General features: G+C 47.7%; 1 protein-coding gene across 1 annotated transcript in view; it reads left to right on the top strand.

Moving 5' to 3' along the window:
* Nucleotides 1-24,073, top strand: part of PLB1 (phospholipase B1) — a 120,827-nt gene that overhangs the window by 11,652 nt on the left and 85,102 nt on the right. The window contains exons 2-9 of the mRNA XM_044261845.1: nucleotides 10,706-10,767; nucleotides 12,000-12,066; nucleotides 13,165-13,223; nucleotides 16,399-16,439; nucleotides 17,010-17,053; nucleotides 19,945-20,035; nucleotides 20,385-20,436; nucleotides 22,561-22,647. Coding sequence (XP_044117780.1) covers nucleotides 10,706-10,767; nucleotides 12,000-12,066; nucleotides 13,165-13,223; nucleotides 16,399-16,439; nucleotides 17,010-17,053; nucleotides 19,945-20,035; nucleotides 20,385-20,436; nucleotides 22,561-22,647 — 503 coding nt within the window. The remainder of the gene's footprint in view (nucleotides 1-10,705; nucleotides 10,768-11,999; nucleotides 12,067-13,164; nucleotides 13,224-16,398; nucleotides 16,440-17,009; nucleotides 17,054-19,944; nucleotides 20,036-20,384; nucleotides 20,437-22,560; nucleotides 22,648-24,073) is intronic.

Here is a 24,073-nt window from a genome sequence, read left to right as displayed (position 1 = left end):
AAATAGGTGAAGTAGCTGTACTAAAAGCAACAGACTTCAGAAAACAGAGAGGTGGACGTGGGCTGGGGAAGTTTTCACGTGGGCAGGAAACTCGGTGCTGCTCTGAGGCTGCGTGAGACCAAGATAAACACCAGTGCGGGGAGGACGGGCAAGTCCCAGAGCAGCTCGCGATAAGGGGTGTCCGGGCTCAGCAGGCCTGGTGCCAGGAGCGGGGAGCAGGTCCCCTGAGAGCAGGGCAGGGTAGGTGTTGGGGGAGGATTTTGAAATCCGAGAATGATCAAGGTTCTCCTAGCCCCTTTTGTCTTAAAGAGATTTCTAGAAGGGTTATAACCAATCTTTTTTTTTTTTTTTTTAAAACAAAAACTGAACCCTTGGGCCAGGTTAAGTGACCTGCCCAAGGTCACACAGCAAGCCTGGAATTTGGATTGCTATTCAAGATTCTTCAGCAGGGGGTAGCCTAATGCAAGTGGTGTTTGGGGCAAGATGAGTCTGGCAGCTTCAGACAGAAAAGGCCATGTATGGTAAGAGGCGGCACCTTGGTGAATTCGTGTGCCTGGCTCCAAGAAAGAGGCCCGCGAGGGAGTTTGCTCGGCTCTGGCAAGGCCAAGTGCTTTTCTCTTGCCTTAGGGAACCATCTCCTTCTGTGTTCTTGTTTTCCAGTGAGAACAGTTTTCCCCAGGCCACGCTCTCTTCTTTGCACCAGGACCTCCGAGTTGTCTCTGGGAGGAGACCTTCCTGAATGGGGGTGGGGGGGGTGGGGACCCTGGGGCCCCCCCACTCAGCTCCCAGAGATTCCCTTCCTGTTGGAGCTCACTAATGACTGCTACCCTGGCATTGAGCTTTGAGGGTCCCTGGTCCCCTTTAAAGCTCTAGCTGGGGTTGCTGGAGCTGGGAGTGTTCATGGAGGAGATCAGTGTGGGAGGAGGAGTCCAGGCTCCGGCGGCCAAGCCACCACTTGTTCACCTTCACTATGGGACTCTCTTCTTTGGATTGTCCCTTCTGGCTCTGGGTTACCCGGAGGAAGCTGGGAAAAAATAGCCTACAAGCCAAACATTCCTCATCTGAGAGGTCCTAAAATGAGCCAGGGGCAAAACCTCAAGTCAGCTGTGAATATGCTCTCTCCTGTTTAGAACCGCGCCCTAGAAACTTCTTCACTCTCCTGTGGCGCAGGGTGTGTGATATTGGATACTGGGTGGGCCTCGGGAGATGGAGCAGGAGGGTGCACTGGCCTCTGCCTGGAATGGACTCTGTCCTGGGTGGTGGTGTCTCCCTGGGGTGATCAGCTCAGGACAGGGAGTACTTAGAGAATGCTGGTTTGGGACTTTCCAGATCATCTGTAATGGGGTTTTGTAACAATCATCAGACTAGAGGATGTGTCTACTCAGAGATTGTGACAGCGTTAATCCTATACCATTCTTTGGCACCCTCATGATAAACTGAGAGTGACTGATGAGTTAGGGCAGCTGAAAAAAATGGTCTTAAAGACAGGACAGAAGAATACAATTTCCATATACCGGGAACTCAGGCTACAGAACAACACATACAAGAAGCATTTTTTAGAACCTCCTTTCAAAAAAGACTTTGGTCTTTTTGACCAAAGCATGGAAAGCATATCAGACCAGGTTAGGGAAAAGTCATGTCACACCATGTGGCCTTTTTAGTAACTTGCTGAGTGATCTTGGCCAAGTTTGCTAACGTCTCTGGGTCTTAGTTTCCTGGGACATTAAACGTGATGGTATCAGAGATCTGGCCACCTTGACCCTTCTAAGAGAAACATTCGGAGGTCAATCTAGCTACCCTAGAAAGCTTCTCTGGTCTTCCATGTCACCTTCCACAGATTATGGCATGGGACCACCAAAGCACCACACCGAGGGAAGGACACTGACATCCTGTGACCCTCAGAGCACAGGAAATTTTGGTGTTGGAGCAGAAGCCAAGCATGGCTTGTGATTTTGAACCCAGGACCCCCAGGTGGTCATGTGGGGTGCTGGCAGACAGGAGACCACACCATTCCATGGGCCCTGTGGTGTGAGTGGGAATGAGGTGCTGCATGCAGTGACAGACATGGCCCAGAAGAGCTGCTTACAGTCCACACAGTATGGGGGGCGAATACTGGCTCACAATGGTCACAAGGACAGCTCACTGCTCTGTGGGTGGAGGGCGGTGCTGGCCTCAGGCCTGTGTGCCCTGCCTTGCCAGTGTGGTCTCTGTGAGCTGGTAGAAGTCACCTAGCTTCTCTGAGCCTGTAAACATGTTAATAAGGTTATAAATCCTGCCACTACTTACCCTTTAGGGGTGCTGTGAGGACATTACACTTTTCAAAGGGCCCGAGAATGTCATGTACACTAAGGAGTGGCCTTAATTCCATAAGTATTGGCCTTGAAAGTCCTCCCCAGCTGCCCAGGGCAAGCACCTTCCTTTCATCCAGGGAGACAAGTCGTCCCTAGCTTGGGTACAGCCCTCTCCTATCCCTCCTATCCACACGGCGGTTTCTGTTCTTTGATCCTTAAGACAAGCTCAAGAAGGTGGCCAGGAAACTAGCTATACCCCTATTTTATGATATAGGTGAGGAAGTTGAGGTTCAGAGAGATTAATTCTTTTTTTTTTTTTTTTAAGATTTTATTTATTTATTTGACAGACAGAGATCACAGGTAGGCAGAGAGGCAGGCAGAGAGAGAGGGGAAGCAGGCTCTCCACTCAGCAGGGCTCGATCCCAGGACACTGGGATCACGACCTGAGTCAAAGGCAGAGGCTTTAACCCACTGAGCTACCCAGGTGCCCCCAGAGAGATTAATTCTTGGTCAAGGTCACAAAATGACTGACTGTCCTCTAGGCAGGGATGGGGGTGGAAAATGGTGCTCCAGACACAATGTGAGTGGAAAAACATAAAAGAACTGTATTAATAAGGACAGCATAAGCTGTTTCACTTTTGTTTTTGAAATCACCCTGCTTACCCCTGGCCAGCTGTTGGGCTAACACAGTTTGGGTTTCCCTGAAGAGTTGGGGCTCTCAATCTCAAAGGCACATCACTCAAATGACCTTTAAAAAGTGCTGGTGCCCAGAATACCCAGACTGTACCCCAAGTCCATCAAACCCGAGTGTCTGTCTTGAGGTGGGCGCGGGGGGGCTAGGCAGCAGCTGGGTAGAGAACATCTGCTTCAGAAGGTGCTTCCCTCAGGAGACTCAATTGCGACCTTAATACTTAGCCAGGTCTGACGTTCCAGTGGCTCATTGTTGCTTCCAGAACCCCAGTGGTTGTGGCTCTTCCTACTTGGATGACTAATTTCAGCCGAACCTGTTTCTCCCAGTGTGCACAGATGTCTTTCTCTTTCATTCCCATCAGGGTGGAAAAGTACATGGTTTTTTCCCTTCCTGACTTTATTGAGATGGGAGTTTTTCAGGGAGCTCAAAGCCCTTTGTAGAATCATGAGCTTGAGGCTAAGACAACCTTCCAAATGAGGAAAAAACCATGGGCTTCAGTCATGCCACAAGAGCTTTGATCATTTCTTCCACAGTACCTCCGGGTGCTGTGGGAATAGGCAAGAATTGTTCTCCCCACTTAGCTGGTGGGAAGTCGAGGACTGGAACGAGGGCCAAGTCCCTCCAGGGTCTGTGGGTATAGCACCCCAGGGGTTCTGAGTTTCCCCCTGGGTCTTGTGATCTGAACACCTAGTGTTTAAATTCTAGACAGTTACCCCTGCAGTTACCACAGACGATTGATTCCAATCAGCAAGTTAAAACATGACCTCTGTAGTTCTCTGAGGAAATGCGAGAATGTTGAGGTTGAAAGGTTCTGGAAAAATGGTCTGTGCTAACCATCTCTCTGATATAGAAATGATAATAATGACAACTACCACTTACTGCACCTTTGCCAGCCTCAGATACCGAGTTGTATGCTTGCATGCATTTAATCCTTCCAGCAATCCCATGAGGCAGGTAGTATCAAACCGCATTTTTAGGTGAGGAAACAGAGGCACAGAGAGACTGACCAGAGCAGGAATGACCAAGCTCTTAATGTCTGCCTGGTGTGTGTACCCGCTGCCTGCCCTGATCCCTCACCTCTGCTTGGACCAGTGTCCCAAGGGGCCCATTCTTGTTCCAGAAGCTCTGGCTTTTCTACCAAAGATGACCTTTCTCCATGGGTCCACTCCGGCCTTGGAAGTCACATGGAACAAGGCCAGCACCCCTTTCAAAGCTGAAGGAAGGTCTCCTACACCCCTCTTCAGCTTTTCCTCTCTGGTCTTCCCAAGTGTGTTTAAATAGGATATCTAGGGGCACCTGGGTGGCTCAGTCATTAAGCATCTGCCTTCAGCTCAGGTCATGATCTCAGGGTCCTGGGATCGAGCCCTGCATCAGGCTCCCCGCTCCCACTCCCTCTCCCTCTCCCACTCCCCCTGCTTGTGTTCCTTCTCTCGCTGTGCCTCTCTCTTATTTTTATCTCTGTCAAATAAATAAAATCTTTTTAAAACTTAATTAAAAATATATACATATAATAAAAATAAATAGGATATCTAACTATTTAGGTTCTAGTGTGTCCAAAGTTCTTTTATGATCTTTTCTCCTTTCTTGCCTTCTTTGGATTATGTACTTTCATGGTCTGCCCCACCCCGCCCCCCATGAACTTGCTGATTATACGTGGTTTTGTTGTTATTGTGGCATTTACGATCTGAACATGCATCCTTGACTTATTCAAATCTAATTAAATGAGTACTTTCATCATTTCCCAGATGAAGGAAAACCTTGTCAGTGTGACTCCGTTTACTCTGTCCAAATCTGCCCACACAGCAAGATGTTACATATGTTTTAAACTCCACACTACATTATTTTTATTGGGGGGCAGCAAATTTGTTCTATAAAAGGCCAAATGGTAAATAGTTTAGGGTTTGCGGCTCATGCGTGGTTTCTACCGCATACTCTTCCTTTGTTTTTTTAACTTTTAAAAATGTAGAAGCTGTTCTTCTCTAGAGAGCCATATAAAAACACGCGGTGGGCAGATTTGACCCAAAGGCCATAGTTTGCTGGCTTCCATTTCATACAGTCGATATTATTTTGGATTTATCTACATATTCACTCTCTCTGTACTTCATTCCTTCATACATCGCTATGTTTCTGTGTGGGATCATTTTCCTTGTAACATTTAGAATGTGTCATTCCCCCATCTTCTGGCCTCCATTGTTTTGTATAAGTTGACTGTGAGCCATATGACGTTGGTTTCCCATATGTGATTTTCTTCTGCTGTTCTTGAAATTTTTTCCTTGGCTTTGGAACTACACCTAGACTCATCAGTTATTACAGTTAAAGGATCTAGATAGAATTCTCTTTGTGTTTTTCCTACCCAGAGGTTTTTTTGTTTGTTGTTGTTGTTTTCAGCTTCTTTGATCTGTGGCTCAAAATTTTTCTTCAAATGTGAGAAGTTTTTAGCCATAATCTCTTCAGATCCCTTTCTGCCTCTTTCTCTGCTGCTTCTGGGACTCATTACTTATATGTTTATGTGTTTGGCAGTAGCCACGGATCTCTGAGGCTCTGTTTATTTTTCTTCAATCTTTTTTTCTGTACTTTTCAGAAATGTACCTTCTATTGATCTATTGATCTGTCTTGAAGTTTATAAATTCTTTTTTCCTACCTTCTTAAGTCTGGGGCTGAGCCAGTCTAGTAAATCTTTCAGTCTTATATTTTTCAACTCTAGATTTCCTTTATTTTGATAGTATCTATTTGTTGAGTCTTTCATTTTTATTTTTACTTTAATTCCTCAAACATCGATATAATAGCTGCTTTGAAAACTTCGCCTGCAAAATCTAACATCTGGACCTACTCAGAACTGATTCTCATTGACTATTTTTTGTCCCCCCCGTACAAGACTCACTTTTCAGTTTCACAGCATGTCTAGTAATTTTTGGTTGCAAATTAGACATATTTAATAAAATGTCAAAAGTCTGGATTCGTTTGATTTTTCTGAGGATGTTGGGTTTTTAGAAACTTGCCTAGACTTAAACTTTGGAATGGATCTCTTTCATGGTGTGTAGCCCCTGATGTTTTGGTCAGGTTTCTATTTCTTATTTTTTTATTTTTATTTTATTTTATTATTATTTTTTTTTTTTAGAGAGAGAGAGAGAGAGAGAGGAAAGCAGGCTCTCCGCTCAGCAGAGAGCCCTATTTTTATTTTTTTTAATTTAATTTAATTTAATTTTGTGTGTGTGTGTTCCAAAATTCATTATTTATGCACCACACCCAGTGTTCCACGCAACAGATGCCTTCCTTAATACCCACCACCAGGCTCACCCAAGTCCCCACTCCCTTCCTCTCCAAAGCCCTCAGTTTATTTCCCAGAGTCCACAGTCTCTCATGGTTTGTCTCCCCCTCTGATTTTCCCCAACTCACTTCTCCTCTCCATTTCCCAATGTCCTCTGTGTTATTCCTTATGCTCCACAAGTAAGTGAAACCATATGATAATTGACTTTCTCTGCTTGACTTATTTCACTCAGCATAATCTCCCCCAGTCCCATGTTGATACAAAAGTTGGGTATTGGATAAAGAAGATATGGTCTGTATATACTATGGAGTATTATGCCTCCATCAGAAAGGATGAATACCCAATTTTTGTATATTTCTTATTTTTATCTCTTTAACCTGGCATCCTAGTAGCCAGCCCTGGGTCTGCACACTTGAGTGATCAGTCAGTGACACAGACACAAGTCATGCTCGGACACCTGGGGTTTGTAAGGCTCTGTTTATGGGTCTGTGTGTCGGTTGGGGAAGGAACACAAAGATTCAAAATTAATGCCCAGAAGATTCCACAGTGGTTGCAGGAAAAGATGTAGGGATTCATCTATTGTCTTCAAAAACAGGCTCCTCTGAGCCCTTTAAACCCTATTAGATCTAGAGTTAGCAGATGGAAGCTCGCAATCCAGTCCTGCTTCTTGAAAGAAAAAATTTAACTTTTGCTACTATACAATGATGCTAAGAATGACATATTTCTCTCTGGACTGGTTTGATAACAAAAAGCACTTTTTATCAAAATGAACATATTTCCGTGTGTATTTGTGTAGGCACTGGGCTAGATTTTTCTGCTTCTATTATTTGATTTAAAGGTTTGTTTTTTGGTTTTTGTTTTTTTAAGAAATTATACAGTACTGAGTGTATTCACAGTCATAAAAATCTTATTTATTTGTTTGTTTATTTATATAAAAAATCTTTTTTAAAGGAAACTACTTTTTATGGCAGGGAACCGAAGGTTTTCTTTAGGGAGAGATTTTTGTATGTCTCAGGCTTGGTGCCTGGAGGACCGAGGTATGTACAGAATAGGATGTTTCTCAAAGACTAGAGGATACTGGCTCCGGCACCAGCTCTCCTTTACCTGGCATCCTGCAGGTAGGTCCCAGGTTCCCACCTGGAGTTCTTGGGGCTACAGGCTTTTGCTGATCACCAGGGATGCCATTTTCCTGTTGAACCTTGGTGATCTCTTTACAGTAAGCAGTACAGATCAGGCATTGGTTAGCAAATAACAGCCAATGGGTTGAATCCAACCTTATGCCTGTTTTTGTATGACCTGTGAGCTAAGAATAGATTTTACATTTTTAGATTCTTTTTTTTTTTTTTAATGTGGATGTCCAGTTATTCCAACACCATTTGTTGAAAAGACTATCTTTTCTCCATTGTACTGCCTTTGCTTCTTTGTCAAAGATCAGTTCACTTTATTTACGTGGGTCTATTTCTGGACTCTCTATTCTGGCCCATGGATTTATTTGTCTGCTCCTCCGCCAATATCACATTGTAGCTTTATAGTAGATCTTGAGGTTGGATTGTGTCGGTTCTCTGACTTTTTTCTTCTTTGATATTCTGTTGGCTATTCTGGGTCTTTTTTGCCTTTTCATATAAACTTTAAAATCAGTCCATTGAGGGACACCTGGGTGGCTCAGTCGGTTAAGCATCTGCCTTTAGCTCTCGTCATGATCACAGAGTCCTGGGATCAAGTCCCACCCACATCTGGCTCCCTGCTCAGCAGGGAACCTGCCTTTCCCTCTGCCTGCCATTTCCCCGGCTTGACTTCACATTTTCTCTTTCTGACGAATAAATGAATAAAATCTTAAAAAAAAAATTAGTTCATTGAAACCTGCAAAGGTTTTTAAAAATGTAAATGATTGGGAAAAATAGAAGGGTATTTCATGACAAATGAAAATTACATGAAATTCAAATTTCAGTCTCCATAAAGTTAATTTGTTTATATCTTGTCTGTGGCTGCTTTTGCGCTCCTCCAGAGCTGAGCAGTGACAGACAGTATGGTCTGTAAAACCTAAAATACAGACCGTGTGACCGATCCCTGATCTGGATCATAGGCTGTGACTTAGACTTAGCTTGCTGGCCGTGACCACAGCCGACAGAGCCAGGCTGCCCATTTTCAAATCCTGCTATTGCCTTTATTAACTGTGTCACCTTTAAAATGTCACTTAATCTTTCTGAGCCTGTTTTATCTACAAAGTGGAGATAATAGCATTTATCTCCTAGAGCTGTGGTAGGGATTAAATGAATTATTTCATGTAAGGATTTAGAAAGCCCAGCACAGAGAGGCTATATATTAGTGTTAGCTGTCATATACATTTTTAGCCTCGCTTTAAAAAAAATTACAACCATAATCTCACCTCTCTGCCCTGAGAATTCATTAACTTCGCTACTTCCAGAGCAATGAACATCTTAAAATACATGTTAACACTCATCTTTTTAGAGAGCAGCCTGACTCCCTGTTGCTCATAGAGAAGCCTGGTATTTGCAGCTCCACAGCCCAGCTGCCCTCCTCTACCCTCCTCTCCCTGCCTCCACTTCCCTTCCCTCCCATTACAAACCTGCTCCAGGCTTTGCTAGCACTCCGAGCTTATCCGCAGCTCTGTGCCTTGCCATCATCATGTGGCTCTTTCTGCCCAGAAAGCTTTCTTCTGGGAATTATAAATTTGCCACTGAGATCTGGGGGCAAGTTATAGCCATCCTTCCCGCTAGGAGCTCCAACATGGAAATCAGCGCCTGATCTCACAGCGGGCAGGCAATGAAATATACTCTTACTGCGTGTGAAACTCCAGATAAATTCCTTTCAGGGTCAAAAAGAAAAGCTGCACATCAAAAGAAATGAAATCTTGCCATTTGTGACAATGTGGATGGAACTAGAGGGTATTATGCTTAGCGAAATAAGTCAGTAGGAGAAAGACAACTATCATATGATCTCCCTGATATGAGGAAGGGGAGATGCAATGTTGGGGGGGTTGTGGGGTAGGAAAAGAATAAATGAAATAAGATGGGATCGGGAGGGAGACAAACCATAAGAGACTCTTAATCTCACAAAACAAACTGAGGGTTGCCGGGGGGCAGGGGACGGGAGGGGGGAAGGGGGTCAGGAGAGGGTGGTTGGGTTATGGACATTGGAGAGGGTATGTGCTATGGTGAGTGCTGTGAAGTGTGTAAACCTGGTGATTCACAGATCTGTACCCCTGGGGCTATTAATACATTATATGTTAATAAAATAGAAGAAACAATGGAAAGCTGCAGAAGAAGGTTGAGGTAGAAAAGAAATCAAGCCCTCTTCCCCTAAGCCCCCATCTCCCCTTTGGGCACTAACGCCGTTTGGGGGTTCTCACGAGGTATAACCTGACCAAGAGTGTGCACCCTGGGCAGAGAACTGGGTGGGGAGAAGTCCGAGGTCACCAGGGACCGGGATATCTGATTACATATCAGTATCATAAACGTATCACGAAGTAGTTAAACAATCAAGATGACCTAGCAACATGAAAAATGCTCAGGATGTAATATGAAGGGGAGCTTGCTGGATACAAGATTGCATCCACACTGATTACAACTAAATGGACAGTGTGCCCGTTCTGGAGCCTGATGATAGACCTGAGAGTGTGAACAAATCCCTTTTGGTTATTGGGGTAGTAGCCCTGTGGGTGAATTGGTTTTCCTTTACTTAGAGTGCTGTTAATTGTACTACACTGTTTTTTTGTGTGTATTGAAGATGTTTGATGGGAAAACTTATTGGCTTAGACACTTGATGAGTCTTTTATCATACATAAATTATATCTTTAAAAGGTAAAGAAAATGCAAATATTTTTAAAAGACTGGCCCAAAGTAAGCTGGGATGAGGATAGCATCTTTGCTGTTTCTCTATCTGCCTTTTCTTCCCCTTCACTTCACCCTCAATAAGACCACTCCAGGCAGCCCCTATCTAGCCGTGGTGTACAGTCACAGCCCCTGGGAACCCCACAATTAGCTCTTAAATTCACAAAACCCTTCAGACAATTCCAGAAGGTCGTTCGCCTTTCCTGCTTTGTCCCGGATTCCCAAACAGCAGCAGGTGTTTGTTCAACATGATCTTCCTCAAGAGTTCTGCCCTTTGCTAAGGAACCAGTAAAGGTATCTGTGATAACATGCTAGATAATAACGTGATACAGGGCTATTACTGACCCCTCCCAGATAACACTTTTGCTTTTCATCCTGGGGGTTTTCCGTTCATAGGCTGCATTAGTAGAAGCATGTGTCCCAGACAAAGGAGGTGATAGTTGGAGGAATGAATTGAAATGGATGAATGTTGGACTTTCTGAACACAAGAGAATTTACTGAGCTGGGCACATAGGTAGGGCTAAGTGGAAGGGCAGGAAAGCTACAAATCTGGGTGGGTATTAATTCTAGCTAAATAATTTGAGCTATATTTGCTTTCTTCTAGGACCCACCAGGGCCTCTATCTCTCCTGGAAAGAACACATTAGAAGAGCAAGGATCACCAGAGGTGAGGGCTTTGTCCTGATGGAAGAAGTTGGGGGGAGTGGTTTTCCTTTCTAGTGGGTAAATCCCATTCTTGAGGCAAACTGACAGGTCCCTCCCTGAAGTCTGGAGGGAATGGGCTGGAGGAGCAGCTTCCCCCAGGGATAGTTGGGTGGCCTGGCACAGCGGAGGGGGTACAACTGTATCCCCTGGAATTTGGGGCTCAACTGCAGACTAAGCTGGTGGTTCCCAGAAATGTCCAGAAAGAGTTATAAGTGGGCTTATTATCTCTATGAACTTTGAAGCAGATGCTGTAAATTAACTGAAGGCATCTGGGCGACGTCTTCCCAGAACATCCATAAGATAAGAGTTGAGAATAAATTCTTTATCTCTTACGGAAATTAGTAATTCAAGAGAAATTAGCTTGTGTCTTGTGACAGCGAGATGTGGTCAAGCACCTTATTTACTGCACGTTTTTCCCTGTTGTAATATTTCCCCTTTCTTCTCTTGATTCTTGGGAGAAAACACGATCTCCCTTGCCAAAGCCTTTTGTGGGATTCACAGAAGCAGAGGCCACTCTGGGCATGCATGTCACCCAGTCCCTCCTTGGCTCTTAGCAGTTCCTCCGGGCTTAGGACACACCAGCCTGGTGAGCACTCGAGAGTTCCCATATTCAGCAGCAAATAAACATAATGCCTGCTGTACCTGCTTTTGTGTATATCGTCAAATTAAAAGAGGGGAAGTGGAAAACATTGAAAACATATGATAGCGAAGAATGGATCTGTTTAACTTTCTAGTCTATATACCTGGGTCTCTTAATTATATTTTTTTATTGTGGGAAAATACACATAACATAAAATTTACCAATTTTTTACCATTTCTGAGCATACAATTCAGTGGCATTAAGACAATCCCATTGTTGGGCAACTGTCGCCACTGTCTCCAGATCTTTTTCATCAGCCCCCAAAATTGATTTTTATTCTTTTTTTTAATCTTTCCTCCCTGCCCCCACCTCACCCCAACCGTTCTGACACATCCTCACCTGCCACTTGCTAAGATCACTGTCAATAGACACACATCCCCTTGCACCTTGAACGCGGTGTGGAATCAGATGGACTTGACTATGGGGAATTGTGGTCGCTTCTGGGTTTTGAACCTAGAGGGAAAAGTACGCAGTGAAAGTACACCGAGCTTTCAGGACCTGTGATATTTCTGTACAAGGCCGTTGATGTTTCTGACATTTGGTTTCATCTGCAGACCTGGAAGAGTTTTCCATTCCCATGCAACTCAAAGACGTCAGGATCCAGCGTGCCACCCAAGTCAGGTATGGGGCCCTGAGCCGTGAGCTTGGAAGGCTGGCATCTTCTCCCTGGCATGGCCAGCAGAGGCTCTGGCCTTCCTCATCTTGCACCTTTCAGCCATTCAGGCCTCTTCTCCACCCCCATCCTTCACACCCCCTCTCCCCTCAACCGAGATCTCAACGAGAGATCTCACCAACATGGCAGCCCAGGTGAGGGGGGCCCCGGGAGCTCACCTCCAGGGCTGCGGTCGGTGCCTCAGGAGCTGGGGGTTGGAGCTTCGTCCTTCAGCTGCCCTCCTGGACGTAAGCTGCAGTGGCTGCTGTGGACATTTTTCTCCTACGATGGGCTAGATTTGCCTGAGGCCTGGGTGATATGGGTGTGGCTCTGGATCCGGCTGTCTTCTCTGGCTTTACCCTGTCAAATGGCCGCGTGACAGCCCGTGTTTCATGGCTCTGCTTATGTTTGCATTTCCGGTTAGCACGCTATTCTTATCCTTCCATTATATAAGGAATGTAGCTAGAAAAAAAAATCGATATACCTCTTAGGAAACGGTTTCTTTAGGAGGTTTCCTTTTAAAAGCCCTGTAACATGATCAGGAGGTCTGTGGTTTCTAGAAAGACTTAATCCTAAAAGAGTTGGTGGCCCAGGAGGGGGCGGAGGGAGGGGGTGGTCAGGGAGGCTTCCTGGTGTACAGTTTACATACAGTTTGCATCTGATGCTTATGGGTGTTCACAGACTTTGAGTGATGTTCTCTGGTTCTCTTCGAGCTAACATTATCCCTTTTGTACCCAGATAATTTTCATTTTAACTTGTTACCCTTTACTTATTAATGGGGGCTCAGAAATGCAGAACCAAGGGATAGAGGGAAGCAAGGAGCAGAAAGAAATCCAGTCAGGAGGGAAAAGGAGAGCCATGAGCGACCTGCCCTGGGACACCTGTGGCCTCCAGAGAACAGTGAGCCTCTTTCCACCGGGGTTCCTTATGGGTCGCAGTGACCTCTTGGTCTTCTGCCTTCTACCTCAGGCTGGGGGATGTGGGTCTGTCCCTCCCAATTGGCATCTTTGGCTCATATCTTCGGGAAGGGGGATCTGACCTTCTTCAATGGGCTCTTGTCTTTGCAGTCCACTTGGTGAGACCTTCTGATATTAAATTTGTGGCCGCCATCAGCAATGTGGAAACTGTGAGTATTTCAAGGAGACAGAGGTGGGAGTCAGGGTTTGGGACAGGGAGTCTCAGAATGAACTCCTGGTGGCCAGGCAGGAGAGGGGAACATTCATTTTGGGAGAGGGGAACATTCTCCAAGTTGAGGATATTCTAAAATCTAGAGGGTCTGTGTCCTTTTTTTTTTTTTTTAAATCACATGAATGCCTCCCGTTCCATTAGGATGAGGAAACTTTCAGAGGTTCTCATTAATAAATTAAATCGATTGATCAATTAAGTCAAAGATCACACAGAATTTAAAAAATTGTTTCCTGAGCTTTATTTATGAGATAAAGAAAAAACGTCCTCACCTGTTGGTTAATTTTTTAAAAATCGACCCAGCTTTGCTAATAGATTCTAAGTCTATTTTATATGGCCGGGTAAAGGAGAATGAAAGCAAGGAGAGAGGCGGAAAGAATGAGGAGAGAGGGATAAGCAGAGAGAGGGGATGTGGAGGGGGTGGCTGGAGAGCAGTGTGGATGCCAGCGTGATTCCCTAGTCTGTGCTGGCCTCCCACAGCCCCGCCTGGCCTGGTCACAGGAAGGGTCCGCATCCCTGCTGCCCCCAGGGCCAGCAGCGCTGGCTAAACAGAACACCCATCAGGCCAGCGTTAGCTCTGCCTCACAGCCCCGCAGCTGCACCCCTGCACCAGACCAGAGATATCCCCACCCCACTCCCCCGCCCGCCATCCCCTTCAGTGCCTTCCTCCCTCCCCCAGCTACCAGGCTCCTTCCCAGTGGCCCTCCCCTCTCCCTGTTGCAGGCTGTCCTCCCTGTAACCTCAACCTTTCCCTTAGGCCCCCACCAGCCACCTCGGCCACCTCGCTGCAAGCCCCGACCCCCTCCCCAGGCCCCGTGCCACCCCTCCAGAAAGAACCAGGCTTGACATTAGCAAACAGACCCGGGGCCAGTGGATCCTGGCAGCAGGGCCCCCCACCCTCGTCCTCCTTCTCCGTGCTGGGTGTGACTGTCATGTCACAGAGAGCACCTGGCTTTTGTTGGACCCCTATGCCGGGGATGTGGGTGACGCTAGCTGGAGGTCTGGAGCACGTTCCCTTCTGGGTCGATAATTCACTGAAGGAAGCATGTCAGGCTTCTAGAGTTCCAGCTGTCTACCCTTGGTGACTTCCCTTCTTCGCTGGCAGCTCGCAAGAGCTCTCTCGTTCATGAATTACACTGTGAGCTGAATTACACAGAATTCATGTGTAATGAATTACACCTGACACCAGAGCTCTTGCCTATGCCTCTGCCCCCCTTTCTCCTGCTGTGCACTGGCCTGGCACCCCATCGCAGATCATTACCCTCACACGACGGGCACCCCAGCCTCCGGGGTAAAACCTGAGAGCGCAGTTCTCTGGAGGCAGTTTTCCTGTGTGCCCAGAGCCCGCAACGGTGAACTTAGCCTGGTCTATAGAAAGTATCAGGCTGGGGGAAAATCCAGGAAAGCAGTGAACTTAGAAAGGAAAAGGTTCATAATTCTGGTGCCTTTTTTCCCCCCTAAGTTCCTGGAGCTTTCTGTCACTGAGGCACAATCTTCCTTACCTGTGTCTGTAGCTTGTGTTTGATGAATTACTCCAGACAACTTTTCCTCACCGAATGTCAAAGATCGGATTTGCAAATGCTTGTAAAAATTATTTGCAAACTAACATACATGATACGTGTTCAGTATAAGAAAAAATCAAAGCATACGTACACAGAATAAAAAGTTGAAGATTTCCTTTGATTACCTATTCTGCTTCAACACACACACACACACACACGCACGCACATGCCCCTATATATACAGTGAGACAGAGGGACAGTAACCAAAATAGGGTTATACGGCAATATACTATCTGTGACTTGTTTTCTGTTTTGCTTTGTTTGCTTAGCTAAGAGTTCAGACATTTTCCATGCCAGGGAGGTTACAATTCACTGTATCAACTTCCTTGAAGACGGGGTTTGTGTCTTAATTAGGTTTGTATCTCTAGCGCCATCATGCATTCAGCCAAGGGAGAACATGGCTCCCGCAGGCAAGATGGAGGCAGAGGAGCTTCCTGGGTTTGTCAGGTTCCCTTTCTGGGACTCCTCCCTGGGCTCTTGCCCCCACCTCCCCACCTTGTTCCTCTTGTTCTCTCCCTTTCCTTCCCCTCAGCAGCCCCAACAAGCTTGCTGTAGGCAGGAACTCTGCTATCATTCAGATCCCCTGCGGTTGGGCACAGGCTGTCTGCTTGGCCTCAGCCCAGGAGCTGCCTTCCCTCCAGACTTCCCCTGCCTGCCCTCCTGGTTTATGGGTCCTGACTAGCACTGCAGTGTGATTTTTGTTTAACTTGCTACCTTTCCCTGGAAATTTTGCCTTTCAAACTCCTTATTGAGGAGTAAAAGTCTCCATCCCACTTGGAGGAAGGTTGTGGTCAGCCTACCCTCCCAAGAAGGCTCCAGAGGGGTGACCCCGTTCTATAGACTGTTTGTCATTTGAGCTGGGAGGTGAAGGACAGACAGACCCTTTAGAGAGAAGTAGCAGCAGACTGCGTGTAGACAGTGTGGGTACAATTGTTACCTGTCACCACCACACCTGGAGACACTGTCGTCGAGGAATTTTGAAGAGAAAATTTGTGTCAGAACTCAGGAAACTACTACGACTGCCGACAGCTAACATTTACCGAGTACTTTCTACACACTGGGCGCAATTCCGAAGTTCTGGAGGACCCTGCAGAGGACACAGTTCCCACGAGTCTTACCAGGGTCCCGCCTCAGTTCTCCAGCCAGGGAACCTCTTTGGTTCCCTTGTTGTCCGGCATTTTACTGGGAGGAGAATCAGAAACTTACTTTGTTCGTTCAAATCATATTTAACGAGCAAATATTTATTGAATACTCAGAATGCGTCAGGCACTGTCCTCACTCAGTCCAAGGAATACAGTCCAGAACAAAACAGACACGAACTCCTGCCTCGTGGCACTTATATCTAAGTCGGGGAGGCAAACAAGAAACGAAATTTCAGATTAGAATGGTTACACCACAAAAGAGTCCCTCGTGCGTCCATGGAGAGGTCAACAGTCTACATGGTCGCATTTCAATCCAAGCTCTCCTGTCCCTGTCTTCCGTCCTGAAGAAAACATTCCCACCTGCTCAGCCACTTTCCTTGCTCACGCCTCTCATCTTTCCTATCTTTTCCAGCTTCCAGACTCAGGAACGGTCACCCTGGACAAGCAGAAATGGTAACTGCCCTGGCACCGCACTCTGGAGCTGAGAGAGGCCTCGCACAGGATCTGCTCTCAGCCCTTGGCTTCACTGATGGGGAAACCAAGGGTCGGGGAGGAGGTGTTTGTTCCAGGTGCCCTCAGGAGCAGGTGGCCGCACGAGAACAAGAATCCAGCCTCCTGCCTGCCAGCCCAACACCCTTCTGCCCACAGATTCCCCCTGGGTCCTCTGGGTGACCAGGGAGGAAACATGGGAAGGGCTGACGACTAAGTTCTTGCTTCCCACCACCTGTCTCCTTGCTCTGCTCAGGGGGAAGGAGGCACGGGTGGGCCAGGGTCTTGTCTCCTGCTACACTGGGGGCTGCACCCCCTTCTAGCTTTGGACAAGACTAGAGGAAGAGCCAACAAAGCTGTCCCCCTCCTATTCTGGGGGCTGCATAGCCATCTGCAGTGTGTCTAGCTCTGGAAAGGATAAATCCAGAACCAGAGCAAGGCTGAGCCGCAGCTTGTTATGAATGGGACCGCACCAGTCAAGGGAAAAGGTTGACAAACACAGTCTGTTGCTTGTGTGTCCACTTCTACCTGCAGGACTGACCAAAGGCCACAGCAGGTGTGCATGGAAGTGGTGACAGGTGAGTCCTGTGGCTTCCGGGCCAGTTTCCAGATTGTCCCTATCCTTCCCAACACAGCCACGTTTTGGTTAGTGAACACAGAGTACCCTAGCGGCCACTTCCTCATGGAGCCTGAGGAGAAATAGGGAGGCTTTTTGAGAAGACCGGTAAGGAACAAGGGTAGGACAAGTCACGTGCCCTAGAAGATGGGGGGTATAAGAAATGCGTCCGAGGGTATCTGAGTGACAAGAAGCCAGGAGGCATTAGGGTAAGGGATCTTGGGGTGGAGGGGACATCAGGGGCAGCAGAGTCCTGAAGCTCCTTCTCCCCCAAGACCACGGGGCTGGGCTGGTAGCACTTCCTCGAGGGAAACCGCCCACCATTCTCTCTCCCCTCTCCCCACACCAAGAAGACCCAGGTCTCGTGCTCAGTCCATTTCATTTCACAATACCTCCCTTACCTGTAGAGTGAACACATCAATCAGGTTCAGGAAAATGAAAAGAAGAACATAAAAATTAACTGCAATCCCACTACCCAGAGATGATCCTTGTTAACATGTTGGCCTTTTTACATATGCATGTGCTTATGAATATGCAATCGGTGGCCTGGTTGTTTGCATTTACTCTCTGAGGCCCCTTACGACTTTATTAAGTCATTCGGAAGCCCCCAAGTCCCTCATGCCAGCCGAATTAGCCTCCCGGGATGTTAGTCGCCTCTGCTTACTGCTCACTAGGCAAGAATGAGGAAAGCACCTTTCACTTCCTAATTAGAGCGGGAAGCCTCTGGAGTTGATACCCCAGCGGGCACAGTGACAAGTAAGGTAGATAGGGCCCTGTCAATCCAGCCAGCGACTTTCTCCAAGAGCCTGGGAATTATTAGGTTCTCTGCAAAGGGCAGGGAGGTGTAAGATACTACCCGTCCTTTAAGCTGCCACCCTCCAGCAGGGAAGCTTGAGGCCAGGTGTCCAGCCCTCCAGGATCTGACTGACAGCTGAGGGGATACTGGGGACCAATGGCAGGCGGGTCCCCTTGCAGGAGGTCAAAACATTCCAAAAGAGGAGTCCTCTGCTGACTTAGTGATTGTCACAGCTCTGCCTCGGTTTGGCCATGTTTACCTTTAAATGGCAAAAAAAAATAAAAAGATATACTGGTGTATTTGGGGGGCTTGGGAAGACGGGATGTAGGTTCGACTCTGAAGCATAAATACATCTGCTGCTTTGCCTGATTTCTCAACTTGTCACCACTGTTTGGTCCCTTCCCCATGTGGTAACAAGTCCCTACTGCCCTTCATTCGGCACAGAGTGCCCAGGAGTCCCACCGGCCAGAGCTGCCACGGAAGGCAGGGCGGTGAGGGCAGATTTTGCACCTGAATGTCCCCAGAAGCAAAACTCTCCTATAGCTACTGGTGGGTCCAGCCCCCCTACTGCACAGGGAAAGTGGGGGGGCGGCGGAGCAGAGTGCCAGACCCAGGAGTTCAGTGTGGCGGCCGAGTCAGCCGAGGAGCAGTGGGTCTGCCGAGGGGAAGGAGCTCCAGAGACACCCAGGCCAGTGCAGTGGTATGCTGGGCTCGGCCCCAACTACATCTGGTTCAGCCCACCTGTCCTTTAATCCCCAAACCTCCGAGTTCTTCAAATCCAGCCATGTCCTCTCCCACATGGCCATTTTGCAGATGGGGAAACTGAGTCTCAGGGGGGTACACAGACGTTCCCAGGGTTACAGGATCAGTATATGGCGCAGTGCCCACAGCCTGGGCCTTTTGTTCTGACCCCACTGGAAAGCAAGAGAGAGGTGGCAAGGACAGACGAGGCTCACAGCAGACTTAAAGCAAAATGACAGAAGGATCTGTGTGAAAAGCTCCACGGTCTCATCTGATCACAAAGCAGCAATACAGGGCAAGTGCGTCTCCTCTGGAAGGCTCTTTCAAACACCTAGCACCAGATATCATGTTTGACCATTCACTCTCACAGACTCTTCTGCGGGGAGGGAGGAAGGCGTCCTCCATCCCCAGCTGCCCCCTCACCCGCAGGGGCACACTCTGGCCGCGTCGTCTGCAGCTGGCCGCTGAGCTTCCTGTTCTGTCCCCACATGTGGAAAGGGGCTCCTCCTTCAAGTCTCCAGGACTTAGAGAAGGACGTTCATTAGCTGGGATTGAGGATGAAGCCTGAGTCACCCATGACCTAGGTGGCCGCCCAAGCGGACCAAGCCAAGAGACTGGTCTCCTGACTCCCTGCCCGGCTCTGCCACCACCGCGCCACCTGCTGCCGGCACAGGGCCAGCCCCATTCCACCCCCGCCAAGCCCAGGCGCACCTGCACAGGGGCAGTAGCGAGGGCCGGGGTGCAGGGACTTGTCTCCTTCCCATGATAGTCTCCAGGCTCTGCCCTCTCCTCTCTGGGGAGCAAGACACGACTGAACTGCTCCTGACAGCGCTATTTTTAGCGGTCCTCTGGCTGTCAGCTCTGGGACGTGCGTTCCCGGGAGCTTTCCCGCCCTGCTGTCACTCACAGGAGGAGGAAGGAAGGGCGGGCTGGGAGGCAAGCTTCCCCGGGTCCCTGTCCCAGCACACTTTCCCTAACGAGTCGATGGCGCACGACAGGGAAAAGCTTGGTGATTGAAAGCTCTGGTTCCAATCCCAGCAGCTTCTGTTTACTGTGCGATCTTGAGTAGCTTGCTTGGCTTCTCCCAGACTCAGTTTCCCCTTCACACATGGAAGGCCCTTAGCACTGATGCTAGCTTTTAGTTCCATTCCCTTCCAGGGGCGCACTCGGAGGCTGACCCCGCAGCCGATGGTGGCTGTGAAGGGTGTGCTTTGGAATCGTGGCAGCCACCCTCACGGCTCAGCCCACGGGAGTCCGCCTTTATGGGTCCCCTCCAGCCGGCCGGGCCACAGCCTCAAAGCTAGCTCTCTCTTCAGTCCTTTCAGACATCATCAGATATTTCAACCCCTCCGTTCTGAGGCCTCTGTGCACCCCTGGGAAGAAAGCGGTACCCCATATTGGTGTCACGTAAGTCTCATTTCTGGCATTTTCTGGGCCACGTTCTCCTGCCTGTCTCAGGCACCTGGGCGGGTGGCGGGGCAGCTGTGGGCAAAGGCAAAGAGAAAGAAAGGCCTGCATTAAATCAAAGTCCAAATGTGTCTCTGGCATGGATTTCTGGTCCATCATGCCTGATGGGCCTCGTTTTAAAAAAAATCAGGTCAATGTCTGCCCTGCAGAAGGGGGCGGGGTGGGGGGGGCGGAGCCATGTGGCCTCAGGCTCTGAGACCCGCACCCGCACTCGCACTGGCCTGAGCAAGCTTCTGGCCCTCGGAGACGTTCTAGCCACCTGATTTTTCTCTGCCCTCCCTCTGTGCAGAGACTGGCGGATACAGGCAGAGGAACTGGTGAGGAGCATGAAGGAGGACCAGGTGAGGACCCATCTCACTGAGGTAGGGGCTGCCCATGTCTGCTCGGGGTGGAGAGCAGGGGGGACACCCTGCTGAACACAGCAAGCAGTGCAGCTGGGCCACCCCCCGCCACCACCACCACAAAGATGCCCTTCCCGTGGCGAGTCTCTGGGGTCCATTAAAACCCAGGGCCACTCCTTATGTTCACAATGCAGTGCTGCCCAATGTCAGCACATAAAAGTGACTTTGCACTTGGGAGATAGTTGAGAGCTTGGGTGCCAGGGGGTACGGTTTGAGTGTGAATCCTGAAGTCTCCACATGTTAGTTGTGTGATGTTGGGTGAGGCCCTTAACTCCTCCAAGCCTCAGTTTCCCCATTTATGAAATGGGTAAAATTACAGAGTCTGCAGCACAGGCTTAGGGAGGATTCAGTGGGGTCTCAGATGTGTCCGGCACAGACGCGTTGCTCAGTGAAAGCCTGTCATTGTCAAAGCCATTGGGGGTGATGATTGCTGTTATTACCATATTCGTTTCAGTTCTTGGGTGGAAGTCATGTAATGGACAGGCTGGGGTCTGCTCTCCTAGCAGTTCAGACACTCTTTACTGGGTAACTCATATGAGTTTATAATAAGCGCCCTCTGATCTTTTGTGCCCTCCTTATGGGCAAGGACCAATTCAAGGCAAGCCTTAGCTATCCAGCTGGCTATCACTAGGCCCTGAGCCTAGACCCCTAGAACCAGGGGAAGATGCCGTCTCAGCCAGCTGTACGTTCATAAGAGAGTTCGGGGATTAAAGCTACAGGAACAGTGACAGGTACAGGAGATATGCATCCTTTTACTGGGAGAATTCCAGAATTTCCAGAATAGTCATAACCTTCTGGAGAATGGCTAGGCGAGCCTAAACCCAATCCTGTAATTTACAGATGAAGAGACTGAAATCCCAAGAAGTCCTGGGACCTGCCCAAGTCCACACAGCTAGTTAGAGTTAAAATCTAAAATGCCTGAGGCATACTCCAAGGTTCCTCGAGTGTGTACTCTGTTGCCTCTTAAAAAACAAAATGAAGTTTTATTTGTTCTGCAAATAATACATGTTCATTAGAGAAAAACCAGAAAACACATATAAGCAAAAGGAATATTAAAGCCATCCTTCAACCTGATACTCAGAGATCGTAACTGGGAACAAATTGGTGTATATTCCCTTCCATGTTTTTTCTAAGCACATATCTGTATGTGGTTTATTAAACAGGCATGTTACTAGATGTAGATACTTTTTATAACCTGCTTTTTCTCCGTGTAACATTTCCCATGACAATAAATACATTTTCTAGCATCCTTTTTTTTTTTTAAAGATTTTATTTATTTATTTGACAGAGAAAGAGAGATCACAAGTAAGCAGAGAGGCAGGCAGAAGGAGGGGGAAGCAGACTCCCCACTGAGCAGAGAGCCCAATGCGGGGCTTGATCCCAGGACCCTGAGATCATGACCTGGGCAAAAGGCAGAGGCTGAACCCACTGAGCCCCCAGGCGCCCCTCTAGCATCTTTTTAACAGCTACATCTTACAAGTTTTCCATAATTTATACAGCAAACCCCTAATTTAGACATTTATGTTGTTTACAATTTTTCACACTTAGAAACAAGGCTTCATCATTGCCACTAAATCTCTCCCTGTATTCTTGTTTTCTTAAAATACATGTCAGGAAATAGAATTATTAGATCAAGGGGTATGTCCTTAAAAATTAGTTTTGGTACATTTTGCCAAATTGCCTTCTAGGGAAGTTATACAACTTTAGATTCCTGTCATGTCCTTCTTTTGAAACAAAATCATAAATATGATTGTATAGGTGTGGGTCATAAAATTGAACAACTTGTGGGGCGCCTGGGTGGCTCAGTGGGTTAAAGCCTCTCTGCCTTCAGCTCGGGTCATGGTCTCAGGGTCTTGGGATCCAGCCCCGCATCGGGCTCTCTGCTTGGCGGGGAGCCTGCTTCCCCCACCCTCTCTGCCTGCCTCTCTGACTACTTGTGATTTCTGTCTGTCGGATAAATAAATAAAATCTTAAAAAAAAAATTGAACAACTTGAATAGAAAACAGTTCTTCTGATGCCAGGTCTCATCATTCTGTCTTTTTATGTTCTTGCCCTTTTTTTCAGCAACTTGACTTTCAAAATGACTGGAAGCTCATCAACGTGTTTTTCAGTAACTCAAGCCAGGATCACCTCTGTCCCTCCAGCCAACAGGTGAACCGCAGGCTGGGAGGCAGAGGGCGGCCGGTGTAGGCATGAAGGCAGTGGACTGGCCCAAAGCCCACCTGGTCTACACCTGTCAGGCTGGGCCTGATGGTAGCTATTTCAGAACATGGGCAAACAGATGGATAACGAGTGGGTGTTGGTATCTAAGGGCTCAAGGAGCCATATTCAGGAAGCGTGTTTTTAACATACCGCCCTTCGTATCAGGAAAAGGAAATCGAGGTGTAGAGTGGCTCAAGTCAACGTTCAGTCTGTGACGAAGGCAAATCAGTTAAAAATCATTTGCATCTTGTGGCTCTGACTGTATGTTAGCACTGAATTTGGGAAATAAAACAGAATATGTGTGCTCTTGTGGCCTGTTGGCCCATGGCCTCTGGTGATAAGGGAGAGCCGGTGTTTATGTAGGTAGACTGTAACTTCCAGGCTCTTTGACATGCCTGGGAACAGGACTGGAATGTGTGACTATGCTTTATATTTATGTAGGTGACTATCCATGAGTTAAGTCTTTACTGGAGATGAGTCCCAATTAGGATCAGCTGAAAGTATGATAGATACTGGCTTAGATACCCAGGCTCTGGTGACATCAATGGCACACAGATTCCTCCTCAGGAACTGAAGCCTTAGGCACATAAGTCCCTTGGGGCAGACCAACTCCCTTCCCACTGTGCAATCAGCCACCACCCAGGGACGCCACCGGGCCAATGGCGTAGGCATAGGTGGGGTTTCTTGAGTTGCTGTCCTCCTTCCTGTGGCCCCTGTCCCACAATACCTGCTCTTGCCTTCCTCCAAATTCCCCGTGCTCCCACTGACTCCTGGCCCACCATCAACCCCTTCCATTACTGATGTTGGGACCCGGGAGGATGCTGATGGAGGCCCACCTTCCCTGACCAGCTTTGGTGGAACAGTATTCCTGCAGATCTCCTGGATTTGTAGCATATGATCTTGAAGCCTTATTTTTCTGCTTTACTCCCTGTTTTCTCCAGCACCAAGTGCAATTCCCATGCCCTATTTATTCTCTGCTCTGGTCATTATATACACCAATATTTATTCATGCATTTATACATCCACACATTGAAGTGCTCCAATGAGCATCTAGGCATTGCTGCATTCCTCTGCATATCCACTCATCCATCCATCTGTCCGTCCGTCCGTCACCTTGTCATGCACAGATCCTTCCTCTCTTCCTACATGCAGGCTGTTCTATTTATACTGAGTTTGTGTATGCTAGCATTTGTTCGATTTGTTTTAAATGTTTGAAGGCATTCATTGGTGCTTCCACTCATTCATGACTCCTTAAAGATAAACACACATTCCTTGCGCTCAAGCCTTCCTATGACACGGATTCTGGAGTTCTTTCATGTGTGTGTGCCTTTAAGCATTCTTGCCTACGCAGCGCATTTCCGTGTGTACACATCCG

Source organism: Neovison vison, chromosome 8 (assembly GCF_020171115.1).
Source record: "Neovison vison isolate M4711 chromosome 8, ASM_NN_V1, whole genome shotgun sequence".
NCBI classification, from domain to species: Eukaryota; Metazoa; Chordata; class Mammalia; order Carnivora; family Mustelidae; genus Neogale; species Neogale vison.
This window is presented reverse-complemented; position numbering and strand designations above follow the sequence as displayed.